The sequence below is a fragment of the Synchiropus splendidus genome, chromosome 1, assembly GCF_027744825.2.
Source record: "Synchiropus splendidus isolate RoL2022-P1 chromosome 1, RoL_Sspl_1.0, whole genome shotgun sequence".
NCBI lineage: Eukaryota > Metazoa > Chordata > Actinopteri > Syngnathiformes > Callionymidae > Synchiropus > Synchiropus splendidus.
The window spans coordinates 47,880,669-47,897,682 of NC_071334.1; the positions used below are offsets into that span (position 1 = coordinate 47,880,669).

At 42.5% G+C, this 17,014-nt stretch overlaps 1 protein-coding gene across 2 annotated transcripts in view; it reads right to left on the reverse strand.

Moving 5' to 3' along the window:
- Positions 1 to 763: 763 nt before the first annotated feature.
- lamc3 (laminin, gamma 3) overlaps positions 764 to 17,014 on the reverse strand; it is a 143,558-nt gene continuing 127,307 nt past the window's right edge. Inside the window, exons 19-28 of one of the 2 annotated variants that reach the window (XM_053853530.1) lie at positions 12,678 to 12,907; positions 10,108 to 10,184; positions 9,716 to 9,850; positions 8,229 to 8,439; positions 6,278 to 6,421; positions 6,057 to 6,159; positions 5,543 to 5,745; positions 3,320 to 3,460; positions 3,132 to 3,231; positions 764 to 1,579 (exon numbers count right to left, since the gene is read on the reverse strand). In XM_053853530.1, the coding sequence (XP_053709505.1) occupies positions 1,311 to 1,579; positions 3,132 to 3,231; positions 3,320 to 3,460; positions 5,543 to 5,745; positions 6,057 to 6,159; positions 6,278 to 6,421; positions 8,229 to 8,439; positions 9,716 to 9,850; positions 10,108 to 10,184; positions 12,678 to 12,907 (1,613 nt within the window). In that variant the 3' untranslated portion in view covers positions 764 to 1,310. Of the gene's footprint in view, positions 1,580 to 3,131; positions 3,232 to 3,319; positions 3,461 to 5,542; positions 5,746 to 6,056; positions 6,160 to 6,277; positions 6,425 to 8,228; positions 8,440 to 9,715; positions 9,851 to 10,107; positions 10,185 to 12,677; positions 12,908 to 17,014 lie in introns of both variants that reach the window. The other variant, XM_053853529.1, reaches the window with a different exon arrangement.

The following is a 17,014-nucleotide window of genomic DNA, read 5'->3' on the forward strand; positions in this document are numbered from 1 at the left end:
AATACTTTGCTTATTTGATACTTGATCTCTCTCTCTCTCTTTATATATATATATATAGAAAATATGGGGTTGGATTAAAAAAAATATTAATTAGAGAATTTGCGATTAATAAATCTCAATTAATCATGGTTTAATGGTATAAAAACTTTTGCCACAAGAAGTCACATTTTTCAATTTGAATGAATTTGGTATGTTACTGAATCAAACGATGGACCCATACAAACATTTAACCAACAAACTATTGTTTATTTTGCATCAGTTTGACCAAAGCACAATAAATCACGACGGTGGCTATATTCAAGTTTTTATATCACCTTATTTAAACTGAAGCTCTTTTAATGTCTTGGAAATATTTCTATAAGAATTTCAATTTTATAAGAATTTCAAGTACATTTGCTTTTGTTTGCTTTTTTTCAGGGATTCCTCCATGTTTGTTGTTGTTGTTATCATCCTAGCTGCCACGTGTCTTGTGCCTCAGTGTGATCAGTGGATCACAGTATATATATATATATATATATATATATATATATATATATATATATATATATATATATATATATATATATATATATATATATATATATATATATATATATATATCCTTTGTTCCTTTCTTCACTCAAGCCAAAGTGAGAGGTCCACACAGCCCTGTGAACCTTATTTGTGATCTTCATGAAATGCTATTCTATTTTATACTTTTTGTCCTTATTGTAGTTCCCCATAGAACCCAGACTTCACAAAACACAGATAAAATTCAGCAGGTTTTTATTTGAATGAACTGATGTACAGTATTTCTAAATCACAAACGTGATCGTGTGGACAGTGCAAGTTCGGGTGAGAATCCAGTCAAACAAAACAAAACAAGTCAGATTCAATCTTCAATCCAAGGTTGCATGCGCGATTCAACCCTGACCTGAACCGTGCTGTGGCCACAGAAATGAACGGTTGATCAAGTCCATCAGATAAAAGAGAGCTGGCGTGTAAATGGAAGTGTCAGTGGGGAGAAATACCCACTTGCAGAATCTGTATTATTTCAGAGTTGTCGGAGCGTTCCTGCAGATAGTAGCTGATTGTTATTCACAGTGAAATGAGACTTTTGATATTGTCAGTGGGCAGAGAAGGAACAGAGGAGTGGACAGGACTTGAGAGATCGTGGGAGACATTATCTGCGGCGATAAAATAAGTCGTACCTTAAAGACAATGAAGGAAGGAGGATATAAAGATTTTTTAAAACAGAAATAAAGCAACAGCCGCCTCGTTTACGACCAGAATCCTCCCAGAACCGGAGCTGCTCTTTTACGATGGCCTCTTCAGTGCCTAGTGCCGCTCCCTCTTGCAGCCTCGGGGCAGGACTCAGGCAGGTTCAAGGCGATGTCCCTGAGACTGTCCCTCTCCTCTGTGATCTCCTCAATGTCCTGCTCGATGACTGCGAGGCGGCTTTCTTGGTCTTTGGCAGCCGAGCGGAGCGTCTGGATCTTGGTGCCCAGAGACGGGCTTTCCACGCTTCCACGCAGCATGCTCAAGTGGCGCTCCGTTTCATTTAAGATCCGGTCGAATCGGTCCAGCGGCACACTTTCATCTGACGGATGAAGTAGAGCAAGTGTTAAAATCACCTCGTCGGAACACTTGAGTTGTGGATTCATTCCCATCTGCTCGTCTCAAAGGTTTGATATATTCCATACTTTCTACTTTCACGCGAGGGAATCTGTTCAAATCTCAAAATGTACCGATGATGTATCAAAGGTGCTCTTGATTTACAAGTTATCAGAACAAATAAAATCTACCCATTCTCACTCCCAATGTGTCAAGTGGTGACAGTCTTCAAGTGACTTCTGCATCCTAAGTTGACGTTGAAGGCAGCCTTCCGCGATTCACGTCGCCTCATGCATCGCCTCATGTGGTGTTCCAGGCGGGGGTTGCACGCAGGGGAGCTCTCCTCACTAAAGTGCTGGTGATGTGTGGAATCTAAACTGTGACTAGTATCATCGTAGGTCGTGATGGGTTCATGACACAGAGCCCTGATTTTCACAGGCCACCAGATGGCACTGTCTGCTGCAAAATGTTTGGACTTGAACTAAGAATTCAATGAAACCTAACATAATTTCTCAACCGAGAGCACCATCTAATGGTCTCTGAAAAATAGTTTGAGGATGCTGCCACTGATGGACGCCAATGTCACTGCATAGATTGCTGCAATATTCAGTAACATCTGCACACATGGTGGGAAAAGCCATAGGGAGCCTAAGTCTCCACCCCTTCTGGTCGGTCCATTTAACCTACGATTGAAAAAAAAGAATGGAAGTCGATGGGGACATCAAAGTTATTTTCTGGTTCACTTCATGCCTCGTGCCCTGGATCACACATATGCTGTACCTCAGTTTAAATTATAAACAATAATGTTATTTATGAGTAAGTTTGTTGGGTATTTTATGAGTTATTTGCTTGTGAAAATGGGTTTATTAATTATTTGACATAGTATGACATCACAGCAGACTCTGACTGCTCGGCTGCTAAGGCAGATGCTAAAGGTACTAAGCTATCAAAGGTAGAAGCTAGCAAACATGAGCTGACCCTGGAGAGCTTGTCCCGCCTGCTGACTCTCACTCGCCTGACTATTGAGTACGCCGAGCCTTGTAGTTCGCTACTACGTATCACACAAAACCTAAAGTAACTTGTCATGCCCAATCTAAAAGCTGTGCTCTCACGGTATTAGAATGTGTTTTTGCAATTCACAGACATCATATGTGAGATTTATAGCATATTTGAAGCTGGATCAGAAAAGAACTCTTATCTCTCCATTGACTCCAATTCATATTTTTTGTTAACTTCGGTCCCGAGGTGGAAGTTGATGACAGTGAGAAACTCTGTCAACAATTCAGCCAACTCTTATCATGTGGCCCTCAACAGATCAGTGGAACAACTGCTCCTTTAATAAACATAAATTACCAACAAAAACCTCTTTTGGGTCCCATGAGCAACACTTAATCAAGCTCTGCAGCCAGGATAAATATCCGAAGCTTATTTCCAGGTGCAATGGGCCGTTGGAAGCAGCGAAGCTCCTTAGTGATGTGGCATTTGCCGTATAATGGAGATTCATGGCTTCACGAGGTTTCCAGATACTGATGCGTTACCGATTTTGCCGATGAGCTCGGCCAGTGTGCGAGAGTATTCCTCCAACTGGAGCTTGGCCGCCTCCATGTCCGCCTTCACACCGGTCAGCGAGTCTGTCGGCTGGGGAGAGGAACGAAGACCCTTTAAGGAATCCACTGAGGAGCCGCAGATCGATGTGTATGGATCCTGCTCAAATGTGTTCACACACCTCTGAGCGGATCTGGGAGTTGGCCATGTCGACTCGCATCTGCTGTTCAACGATCTGTTGTAGCGCGGATTCAATATGGGAAGTAAGGTGAGCGGAGGCCGCCCTGGTGTGCCTGGCCTGGGACAGTGTGGACTTGGATTTCTGGAGAGAGGAAGGATCAGATGAACTGGCATGGTGACATACATACAGACATTTGAGTTTAGATTTTTCGTCGCCACATTTCACCCCCATTTTATTCCATCTATAGAAAGACTTTTTAAAATTTTTTTCGTATTCTGTGCACCCAATTTTTGTCAAAGTCCTATTTCCTGAGGCCAGTTTTTCAATTACATACTGTATAATTATTAGTGGTGGGACTTTAACAAGTTAATTACAATTCATTAATTACAACATTATTATGGTTAATTATTTACAAAAAAATAATAATTTCATTTGATTTTATTTAACAGTTTGCTCTCCAGACAACAGGGAACCTTTGTAAGTGCAGGAGTTCCTGGTCCACTGATCACACTGATGCACAAGACACGTGGCAGCTAGGATGAGAACAACAACAACAAACATGGAGGAATCCCTGAACAAAAGCAATCAAAAGCATCTGTTTGCTTTGGTTCAGGGACGTTTTTCACTACACAATGGCCAGGGTTTCCACTACTCTGAATGGACTTGAAATTCTTATAACATTGAAATTCTTATCCAAATATTTTCAAGACGTTAAAAGAGCTTCAGTTTAAATAAGGTGATATAAAAACTTGAATATAGACACCATCCTGGTTTATTGTGCTATTGTCAAACTGATGCAAAATAAAGAATATTTTGTTGTTTAAATGTATGTATGGGTCCATCATTTGATTCAGTAACATACCACATTCATTGAAATTCATTGAAAAATGTGGCTTCTTGTGGCAAATATTCTGATATCTGCGATTAATTGAGATTAATTAAGCACAAATTGTCTAATTCATTTTTTTTCAGAGAACGATTTTCCTCCGCTACCATGTGGCTTTGTTTTGTCATGTTCACACTCTTTTTTGACGGTGTTATTTCTCACGTTTGAAATGTTTATTTAGTTCATGTTTTGTGAATTTTAATTTTGTTAATTTTGTCCCCTTTTTGATGTGGTGTTCCAAAAGCTTTTTTTGATGTGGTGTCCAAATGTCCGAAAGTTTTTAAGCGTCAACATTTGTATGTATTTGTGATCCCCAGCTTTGTCTTTCATTTGATTTCATGCTAATTTTAATCTCTTCTAATACACTGTAATTACATTTGTATGAACACCACAGACGTTCTGTATTATTTCTCTAATGTCTTTTCTTTCTTTCCTATATTTTTATTTCACTTTCATTGACAATTATGTGTGACTATTTTACATCTTTGCAGGTGTTAATAATGTATTTGCGATCATGCATTCGTCATTTGCAGTCGACCATGTTGCTCTTTTATCTTCAGGTCTTATTCTGCTTGTCGATGGTTATAAGGTCACCGACATCAAGTCAACAAAGACATACTGTAATCAGAAAGAAGAAATGCTGTTTTCATTCTGTGTACGCTAAAAAAAAAATCAATAAACTTTCGATTCCATGCCATTTATGACATTGTAAAGCAGATAAGCGCGATGCTCCATTGTCATTACTGCACACAAACACATTTCTGTTACGAGTTGTCAATGAAGCAACCATACAATTCTCTGCCCTTTTGAGTGGCAACTTGCAAACTCCGCCAGCCTAACAGACACATAGAGGCAAACAGGGTGAGGTGCAACATTAGACGCACCATATAAATATAGCATATCAGGTATCAAATTGAGGACGACACAGATATTTTTGTGAGGACCTCTCATTGCCATCCAAAACAAATGGCTAACCTTAACTAGGACTCTGAACCAAACTTTAATCCAGTGATAATAAACTACTTTTACTGATGTTTTTAATCCGCTAAACCTTGTGAGGACAGGCCAAAATGTCTCACAAAGCAAAATGTTCTCACAAGAAGGTGGCACCACACACACACACACACACACACACACACACATATATAATTCACATTTGAAATATGACTGACTGCAATGAGCCCCATTCAGACAGCAGGTGGCAGTAATGAGGCACAAATGGGAGGCAGGAATCAGGATCAAATAAATTGAGTCAGAAGAAAGCCCTGAACCCTCCAGTTTAGTATTTAATATTTTGACCTCATTTCCATCCTCCATCAGACCAAAGTGTCACTTACCTTCGCTGCCGCGTGCGCCATCTGCTCCGCTTCGTTTGAAATATTTCTGGCAGCAGTGGCGTTGTTCAACGCAGGTTTCACCATCTTGTCGATCTCCGTGACTCGTTTCTTCACGTCCACCAGAACCTTCTCCTGCAGGGGTCGCTCTTTCTTCAGGGCTGCCCTCGTGTGGGCCTGACGCCGAGGCCACTCTCTCACCATGTCTGAGGGAACGTCAACGTTTTTGCGGGAAGCTTGTCAGCGATATAAACGGTTGTGTTTGGTATTCAATAAAAGAGTTTACAGAGTTTTATCAAACATCACAGAGGAGCAATATTTCATTCACAATGTTTACAGACTCCGGCACAAACATTTATCAAAGGCTAAAACACCATAACAGCGTATTTATCATGGAAACACTCCAGTTTGGCTCCGTTTAGCGCTCCATCATAAAATCGCCAACTGAATACAGAAGCCTGAAGAAAATGTTAAAATGTTCTCAACCTTGATGCTTATTGACGACTATAAAACTCACATTCCAGTTCTCTGTGCAGCGTGATCACTTCTGACTCCGCCTCCTTCCCTGCCACCACCGACGACAGAGCAATGACCTTTGCCCCCTGAGTGTGAGCTTGCAGCTTGTGGGAGACACACAGAGGACAGAGGTGACCTTGTGCAATGATCATCTCACACCCATGTGAACCCTGAGTTCAAGTGAGTCGGATATGTGAAGGGAAGGTGGCTGCACATGCTCACCTTGCCAATGTCGTTTACGCTCTCCAGGTTCTGAACGGCTGACTTCATTAACGTTCCCGTCTGGTTTGCGATTTTGCTGATGACGGCGTCTTTAGTGTGAACCAATCGCTCCATTTCTTTTGTACGACTCAGCAGATTTTCACTCTGCTAGACAGGAGGTCGGAAGTCAACTTCAATCATAGACAACTAGAAACCACGGCGTGTCTGCTGCAGACTCCTGTGAGGTTACTGAGGACCTCATGCTGAGAAAAAAATGCTGTGGTGTATACTCTCACACGGTACATACATTTTCTTCTCCATTTTTGGTTTTAATGAAGAGTGTGAATTCTTAACTTTTTCTTCTTTTTTTCTCAAAAAAATGAGTTTTTGATACTGAAATTATATTACACCTTCAATAAAAAAATGTAATACATAGTGTCTCTTCATATAGTCTCTTGGTGGGGCATGTTCTAGTGATTCAGCAACATGAAAAATTGCGACAATCTGTGTGTCACACAAAAAAAAAATCATGATGAATTCAGCTGCTCCGTCATTTGGGTTGGTTCCTCACTCAAATCACCAACTTTTATGTGCTTATTGTGTCAAAAATATGTCTTGAACATCAGGTTAAATACGGTGGTCAGAGAGCATGTCTAGAAAATGGACGAAGCGCTGTGCGCATTTGGGCGCTGCAGGTCAGGGAATAATTCTGACATGAACTCAAATAAACGCTCTGTCAGATATCATCGTTGCCCAGTTCACTCATATATTGCCAACCAGACAGGTACACAAATATATATTCAACATAAATAGCCTTTGATCCAAAGTTCGACCTTGTAACGTAATAGGTGTTTGAGCCTTGCAGGTACCAGTAGTGAAAGACGTAACATACGGGACTGTCTGATGTTGGAATATCTGGCTGAGTAAAGATGGATTCAACACAAAGCTTGATGGCCACGACTCATCAATGTTATGTTATGTTATGTTAAACATGATTTTTTTTTTTTTTTAATGAAAATCATGAACACAACTTGTTATTGAGTCACCGCATGTTTCATGCAGTATACCTGAATGACTCAGATGTTTATTCAAATTTAATAAAATATGATTCATTCCAGTAGATGGCGGCATAATGGAACACAACGTAGTATCGGAGCAGCGTACACTACATACAGTGAATGAGTGTGTCACACACCCACAGAGGCATCATTGACCCATCACTATACACAATATTCCTTTCATTTTTAGCTCTTTAATCTATTTTGTGACTCATTATGATGAAATAAATTATATACTGTATATTGTTCAGATTTTATAGTTAGAAATGTAAGAAAGTAAATACAATTACATTACATTTAAATTGAGTCAAAATGTCCTCACATAATGCAACAGATATTTAAAAGAATATGACTTTTAGTCATAAAAAACATTAAATTAAAATGACAACATATTGCTCTACTGTGGTGTAATTTTGCTACTGTTGCGCATATATACAGTAACAGTAACAGTATGTCGTAACAATATCAATGTTACAAAATATTGCGCCCTAAATCACTCACACGCACTGAATAGTGTTAGGTTTCTCTCTGAAGGAAAGATTGGACACACATTATCCCTCTTTGATGTTATTTTAAAAGGTGTTTGCTGTGATGCCACAGTGACGAATCATCCGCCTGCGGAACAGCACCAACCCTGCTGCAGGACCTTCTCTCCTGTGGCCACTCAGGGCTCATCTCTTTTGGCCAAACGTTGAATGAAGGGAAGGAAGAGGAGCGGCGTTAACGGCCCACTTCTCTAAAGTGAGTGTCACTTGTACTGCATCTGGATGAGCCTTGCTCAATGAGCCGCGCTGGTCCCTCATATACCGTCAGCTGCTATCAGGCGTGTTCTAATTAGACACTTATTGGTTTATAATGCAACAGAAGAAAGCTTCACGTTCCATTAGCGACACGCAGCCGCTACACAAACTGACCTTCACTGAGTCGTTGGCTGCCTGTGTTCGGTTGTGTTGCAGCTCTGGTGAAGGTGCAGTGCCGCGCACAGACAGTTCCTCTACCGACATTGAGATGTTACGCAAGGCGAGGCTCAAACTAGCAACCTCCTTCTCCAGGGACAGATGTTGAGCAGCTGTTTGGTTCCGCTCTGAAGTCAGATTTTCCTTTTTCTGTTCCATCTGTGAGATTCTTAAAAAGGACCAGGCAAGTGATGTTGAAATGAAGTGCATGCTTGTGTACAAAAACAAGGCTTGTAAAACCAGTCGTCCTTTAATCTATTTTCAGACACACATAGTATTAATGGGGTTGCAGATGCTGAAAACTATCCCTGCTTCTTTGGGGTGAGAGGCAGGCGACAGCTTGGGAGATATAGGGTAGTGATGTGTCGATGTGGTATCATGAAACACTCGTGCAGGGTTTATGAAACAGTATCCTAATTTTCAGAGGCCACCAAATGGAGGTCTTGGGTTAGAAATAAAGTGAGGTTTTATTGAATTAGTTGTTCAAGATGAAACATTTTTTTGAAAACCAGGACACTGTGTCATGAAACCTCATCGACCCATCACAAGCAACCAGTCAGTCACAGGACATTTATTTGTTTTAAAAGAGCGCCAGCTGCTGAGCCTGAAAATGAGAACACAGATTCATGGAACTTCATCGGCTCATAAATTGGAGTGACCTGAGCAAACCTTTGCAAAAGCAATATTTTACTCTTATTAATTCCTCCTGTCTCCAAGTTCAAATGGAGCTAACTTTGTCAGCTTATTGCCACCAGGGCAAGGGAGTAGAAAGTGTCACACTTTGGTCGGATATTACTTCTAAAGTTTGTGAAAGGCTGTGTGCTGGCACTAAAAGAGACATTGCTGCAGTGAAGTGTCTCAAATGATTCCTATTTTGAGTCCACTGGTGACTCTTGCCGTTGGACAGGCGCAGGACTGTGTTAGATTCTCCATAAGCGCCGCTGCATTGGGGAAATATGGCTGTGAAATTCAATTCTGCGGAGCCCAACTGTGCATAAACGGCTCAATTCTCATCCATAAACCGTCACAAGCACGCGGTCATACAACAGCCCGTCCGGGATTAACAAAACCCGTCTGAATCAAGGCGGGGGGTGGACTGAGGAGGGGAAGGAATCAATTTGGACTTCTCCCCGCTTCGTGTCCTCATCATGGAGTATTTTTTTGCATCATTCTGTTGAGCATTTGGGATAATCCTCACAGCAATCACACGCTAGGAGATTCAGCGAGTTTGTGCCAAATCCCAACAGGCTTACAGAGCAGAGAAGCTGTCCCCCGGTGGCTAAATGTCTTACTCCAAAACATCAGCATGCAGTGAAGAGGGGCACTATAATGCAGGTAGAAATATACTGATAAAGGACAATAACCCAGGAGCTGGATGGGATTCTTTCCGTGGCCTGCTTTGATGCTTCTGACTTGTTTGTCTGCGTGGGTGTCTTGGTACTCACTGCTCTGTTAGTTTCCTGATGTACTCCTCAGTGGAGTTGTCTTGCAGCAGATCCATCAGCAAACTGAAGGTCTGATTCGAGGTTTTCACCGCCCTGCTGGCGATGGCCTCAATGTAGTCTGCCGCTTCGCTGTGGCTGCAATCGAAGGTGGGGGAGCGGGGCGACAAAGTGAAAAGGAAAAGGAAATAGAGAGGGAGTGAGTACCAAAGAACAACAGACCATTACAGATGCCCGAGGAGAGAAGAAATGGATTTCAGCATCGATGGCTGGCCAGAACAGATTCCTGTAACTAGGACATAACAGCGCCGGGCCAGAGGCGCTGGTTCACCAGGGCCCATCCGCTACTTGGGTGACAAATAGAAAATGAGGAACTCGACTGACAAAATGCTTACCTCTTTTGGAGGAACTGGGAGTCGTTCACCGCGACGTTCCATTTGTTCGGTCCCGGCGCCATCTCGAAAGGAATGATCTTGGAAAAAGAGAGGTATTTCACTCAAGCCTCTCCGACGAGAAATCAATCCTGTAATTGCTCCAACACTTATTCATTCATTAATTCCCGCTATGAGGTCGGGAACTGCCACACGGGCTTTTGAAGAAAGGTTAAAGCTGTAGAGTATTTAGAAAACATCCCTCTTAAATGAATCACCTGAGGTTCGGTCTTGACGAACACGGCGGCTTCATGCATAATCCTTCCCCTCAAGTGACATTTAATTTGAGAAAATGCAAATAAAACGGAGTGAAATGAATCAAGGATTGACAACCCTGTGTTCCCTCTCCACGTCGAGGCGGCTGCAGTCTTCCTATTAATATGAAATGAAATTGCCGCCGCTGCAGGCCTACCCATGTGATAAAACAGTTTGGTAAAAACAAACACCTCTTCCTCCTCCTACCTGAAAAACATCCATTAAAAATTGCTGTGAGTGTCTGAGTGGAGACGCTATGAAGCCTTGAAACAGGAGCTTTTAATTTCAGACTCCAGTGTATTTTTTTTGGGGGGGAACTTCCCATTACAGGAGAGGCTTGATGAGTTGGGATGAAAAGACAGTGTGTTGCTTTGGGGATTGTGTGCTCTGCCACTGGGAGTAAACAGATTCAAGCAACGGCGACAAGACATCAATCCCGTAATTGCTTTAGTGGGTATGAAAGACTTCTATTTAAGTGAGAAAGAACTCAGAACAAGTGGGGACATTGGAGTGGAAAAGACTTTTTGCAAAGGAGGGGACAGAAGTAGGAGATATAACTCCTGTCTAAGCACCCAAAGAGCTGAGCTAGGAGACTGGAGGGGACCTCTTGGCAAGCTTTCAGCCCTCCCCTCACAGACAGCATGTTCTCACGCCCAATGAGTCAAATCGCAACCATAAGGGGAATTTTGCATTTTTGCCACTTTTCCTGCGTATCGAGACATTTTGGAAATGCAAGCTCCAGCGTTTTTGCAACCTTTTGCATCGGCACTGATAAACTGTTGTTTGTTAAGAAGAAATAAAAAGATACTGTTGTACATACTGCACATGTATTGTTCATGTTGTCGGACACGGTAGACCATTTGGGTCGCTAACGTGTGATACCAGAGAAAATCAACAAACGGAAGACTAGTCCTTGCTACTGAAATGTCCCTGTTGTCCGTCATTGTTTTTAAATAAAGTACTATGGTATCCTGGAAATCTATTCACACTTCATATTCCCACTTGGTTTCAAGTCAACTGCGGAGCTCCCTGGGTTTGAAGGGATCATTTCAAGTGGTGAAGGTGAGTGCCCTTGGTCTTAGGAGTATTGGGACACACTACACTTACACGTGAGCGCATGTTAGGGTGAAAAACGAGTGTTAGGATGAGAAATGGGACACAGCCTTTGTGTCACTTGGTATATATTGCCACTCTTACAATCATGCTCTCTAGTCCCGGTGTCTTCTAGGGCATGAAAACTGATCATGTCTCTCAACCTTGCAGTTCTCCCTGTCCAGCTGTAACTGCATGATATGAACTTGTGCCATCATTTTAGTCTGATCATGAATGAGAACCTACCGAGCAGGAAAATGCTCTACAGGCTCGGTGTATCTGAAGGGATAATCTATCAGGGAACTGGGGACACGTTTAACAATGAAGTGAACTGGCCCTAAGGCCCATCCACATGGAGACGAAATCGGGATCTGCACGTGTTCTGTGTGGGATAGGCCCACAGTCAACACGAATCTGCCGTGTGTACCACACCATATTCCATACTTTTTGAAACTGGCTTACAGAGTGAATAATCCTCCACACTGTCTCTCTCCCTGAAAGTCGCCACCTCACACTCATACCAGCGAACAAGAGAGTTCGCTGCTACTCATCTTTTGCTAGAACATTACAGTGCCCCTACAGTCCTGGCATGTGCACTGAATGTGTTTGAACCGTTTTAGTGGGTCCATGTGGATGGCAGAAATAGCATCGTTTTTCAGAGCAATTTCTTAATTCAGCAAGGAGTGTATGGATAGGAAAATGTGCAGATCCGTGTGGGTGTAGCCTTAAATTAGTCTAACTGATGCTGAGACCATAACCATCCGTCAAAGACACAGTGCATGGCCTGTATTTCCTGTGGAACAGAACCAATATAGGTTCAGTATCTCTTTCTTTTTAAGGATTTAATGTTAAGTGGAGGTGCAGACCCAATAGCTTGTTAGCGAACCACAATGGGTGTTCGGGAGTGGTCGCTAGCATCGAGTCCTGTCATGACCCGACAACAGATAAGTCAGTAAGGTTGAAGTTCATCGGGATTTTTAAGACTGAAAGTAGCAGCTCTGAGATTCATGGTAGAACAGAAGTATGTTCAAGTCTCATGCTGCTGGATGACCATCAGAGCGAAGATCAGACTAAGAATTTTGGGGAATGTGGCTCCCCAATATCTTTACCACTCATTTAATACGTGATTTAACTGTGGTTCATGGAGGTGACGTAAACCTGTGATTCAAGGTGTTTGGTTGACTTACCATGTTGTCCAGGTCTTTTGTTGCCTGCACGAGCTGTGTCTGTGACGCTCGTATTACCACCATCATGTCGGTGAAGGTCTGACATGCACCCTTGCTCTCTGCTCTCCCCCCTTCCTCTGTGCTGCTGATGCTGCAGTTCAGGCCGGATGTAATGTCATGCAGCTGAGCAACGAGAGAAACCGTGGATGCTTCCAGCAAGGAAAATTGTTTAATGAAGGCCTCCCGCGCTTCTGGAAGAACAAAGAGCACAAAGCTAATAAAAACCACATTAAGTCCTTCATGGATTATTTCACCCGAGAATATTCGCTTGCTGACTCTCTGCAGCAACATCCCGTCTGTGGGTGGTTTGGACTTATTTCTCGTCGTGTCAGGGCAACACCAATGAAGACTAATAAAGTTTTATCAGAGTTCTTGATGGCCTATTCATTTATACCAAAACTGAGCCATTCTCAAATGACCTCCCCTCCACAGGAGGCATCGTAGCTTGCTACCATCACGACTGGTTCCAGCAGGGGGCAGAATACACATCAAAGTGTTATGTGCCCAGCAGTGGCAAAAATAAAAGGGGTAACAGAAGTTACATTTAATAAGTAGACAGGAACTTACAAAGTTCTCCATGCCGATGGCAATAAAAGGGAGCTGAATAATAAGTAGATCATTTCCACTGCAAAGATTCTCAAAGGTGCCATAGATATTCTCTGATGGACATATTTATTCACATCTACTTTGAGAGCAAAAGTGCTTGGGTATTGGTGAGCTGATGTCCAAATTGATGTTGATCCTGTGACCTTAGAATGACTACAGAAGTTGGGTGACCAAGGTTAAGGTCAAAGGAAAACAGCTGGATTGGATTGGAAATTGACAGAAAGCATCTGGACCTAGGGTTGGGCAAATGAGGCTTCATGAAACGGTGACATTTTCTGAGCTCAGTAGATGGCACTGCTGATTTAAAAGTTATGTGAAGTTTCATTAAAGTGGTTGTTCAAATCCAAAGATTTTACAGCGCCATCTATTGGCTCAGAAAATGCCTCATCAGCCCATCCCAAAAACCCATTTAAATCATAGTTTTATTCTGGCTAACAAAGCCTCTTAAATCTCCCATGATTTCCATCTAGGAGTTGCCATAGCCAGTCCACCCTTCCGAATAGGTCATGCTGGGAACATGACTATCAAAGTCCTTGCCTTCTGCCATTTTCCGCATCATCTCCCGGACCTTAACCTCATTCACCACATCCATGATCCTCATTGGTTGTCACTGGGAGTCTCTAAATCATGCATCATAGCAGTGACTGTCTTATAAAGTTTCCATTTCACAGGAGTGAACCAAGCAAAAAGCAAAAAATTTGGGCTTTGGAACATTTTATGTGTCAGCATTTCTCCAACGTGTAGTCAACTTGTCTGTGTACAGTTGAAGTATTTTAAGGAGGCTGACTTGAACTAGAACCAATTTTGCAGTGCCAGGGGAGAAACTTGGCTGGAGCCCAGAGGTAGTCGCTCACTGAAACGGCTCAATTGTATAACAGAGACGGAATAGCTATCGTTTGAAAGTCAAACGTGAGATTTGTCTCTCCCGCTGACAGGGATTTCATCATGTCTTCTTTTCAGCCATTTGTGCGAGTAGAGACACAACAAGTCCTTGCGCTCCCCTGTTCGCTCCCGCGCTCATTAAATGGTTATCAGGGCGCCCAGTGTCCTAAAGAGCACGCGCCGCGGTGACAAGTGCATATGTGTGTGTTACAGTATCTGTGTGTGCAGGACGTGGGGGATTGTTATCGCGATAGCAACCATAATAAAGCAGGGATTAGAGATGCGCTACCCGTCACATAAATTGGGATTAAGTTGGTCACATGGCGCCTTGTTCTATATTGTTATGATTTGTCTCCATTTGGTGGGTGCAGCTGAGCCTGTAAGCCCTTTTCTTCCCTGAAGATAATGAGGATGTATCAGTGTGCTGTTGCAGTAATGGGGGGAGGCTTGTATTGTCGTAGCTTTAATCACTGTCTCGAATTGCCGATGCAGCGAAGAAATACAAGCAGCTCACATGCGTCAGAGAAGTATGACAGATGTTCTCCGTCCAAGAATGTACGCACAGCAATATCAAATGGAAGGATCAAACATTCGGACAACCAAAGCTCAGTTTAAGGTTTGGACTAGAAAGAAAAATAACGGCTGACTTTATGGAGTGTAACTACCACATATTGTTACCAATAATAGTGTTGACCAAATTGTCAAATAGCCAGGTGTCTTTGTGATGGGAACATTAGACAACAAGGTGATTTACGACGGCCTACGACCCTCAACCTTTACAACTTGGGGTTCAATGGTCAAAGGAGAACGATCGAACGAACGAAGAACCTGCAGCACCAACCGTAGTGACCCTACTCCTTTTGATGATGAACATTTTATCATCTGGTTCACCTGGCCGCACTTTTGGGAGCGGCAGAAACTGTATGAATCTTAATTCTGTCACTGCATTTATTCTATTTTCTTCCCTCGAAATTCAACTGGTGTCATTCTTAACCTTTCGAATTTCCCTTCTTTGTACTTAAACATACCGCTCTGTTTGTGAATATGCTCCATCTGTTTACAGATTTACACACCAATAAAGACTTTCGAATTCTCATGTTGTTAAGCCAACTTGCTTGTGGCGGTGTTAAGTGTCCCAATCCGAGGAGCTACATCACCTCTGGTTAGGTGTCCAGAGGTACAAGGTGAGGGACCAGAGAAGGACAAACTCTAAAACCCTTTATGGAACTAAATTCAAGGATGACATTGCCTGTGCTTTGTGGATGACCAATTGGGGACTTGCTGTGGAAACTGGGCACCACTGTCTGACCGCCAGGTTCCTGAACAACCTCTTGGGACATGTTTCTTCTTCTGCAAGGAAACAGTCGGAGCTGTTTTGTGACTCTGATAAGTGCCCATGAAATATATGAGAATTCAATGGTGATCAATGGTGGTCAATAGGGAGGCCTGTCAAGTCCACTTGAGCCAGCTGACAAGTATTTATGTCAGAGATCACGAAACAGCTTGCGCTAAACCGACAGCACCTTTGGAGGACTGTATGGAGGAGGCTTTCATTAAGAAGCTTGCCAAGTACCAGGGTGTTGAAGAGGGAAAGTGGAGGTGCAGTCGGCTGCAGAGGCCTTGCAGCACACTGTCTATTAAAAACCTACAGGTGGCTGGACATGAGCATTCCTCTGAAGAAGACAGCCAGTGAGGCGAAGGCAGATGCAGTGGAGATGCGGCGGTGGATAGAAAGGGGCTATCCATAGGTTAATGCAGCAGGGATTTGATCACGCCTCGCTGGGTCTTCTGAGCGAGGCTGTATGTTTATGTCAGAAACACCCAATGACCTCGGGACTGCTGAAGAAGTGGCCGGGCCTGTAGCCTCAGGATGTATCGTCACAGCAGCATAGGCGGAAATGTAGAAATGAGCACAGATTTGATAAAAAAAAAGAAAAACTTCAGCCATCTAACTAATATTTGAGCCCAAGCATAACACAAATGAACAGGAAGAACTTCACTCAGGCTGCTGATCGATGGACTGTATGCTGGGACACAAGAGGAAAATGCAGGAGAAACCAAAACACTGAAGCTCATAGGTTGCTGATTATTTCAAGTGCACCAGTATAAACAGTGAAAATCCAGGCCGAGCTGTGGTTCACATTAGTTAGAGTCCAGCCTGATTCATTTATCTTTGTGCCCAATTCATCTTCCCAGCCTGTTTTGAATTCTCTCCACTGAGACTTCAGATATATTTAAAACTACATATTTAATGTTGCAGCTTCATATCACATGTTTATCTGAAGCACTGGAGTGAGAGTCAAGGTCCCTGAAGCATTGTTAAAAGCAAAGACGTCCCATATCTTGCTGGTGCAACATTGTTACACGCTTAAAGAGCGGAGACACACTGGAGGAGTCGTGACCTCGGCGATGGCGAGGAGAGCTGATAAATAAAAGAGTGTAAATGTTCAGTAGGGCTGTCTGCAGCATCTTCCTGACACGATGATGCAACGTGGTTTAATACATCAGGGTGATGACTCCTCTGAAGGACTCGAACATGATGAGGACACTGAGTCATCATTGTCACAGTCGTGTTGGAAGAAAAACCACAAAATTCTCCTCTTATTGGAGCTATTGAAGGGAAAAAAAAACAAAACAAAAGAATAAAAAGAATATAATTAAAATAGGAAACAAAGGTAGATTATGATGATCGTCAAAATCTGTTTAAATCATTATAATAAAATCCATAAAAATGTGAAAGGCAGAAGATTCCTATCAATAGAAAATTAAAACAAATGAGAAAAGAAAAAGAAAAAAAAACATTTAAGGCA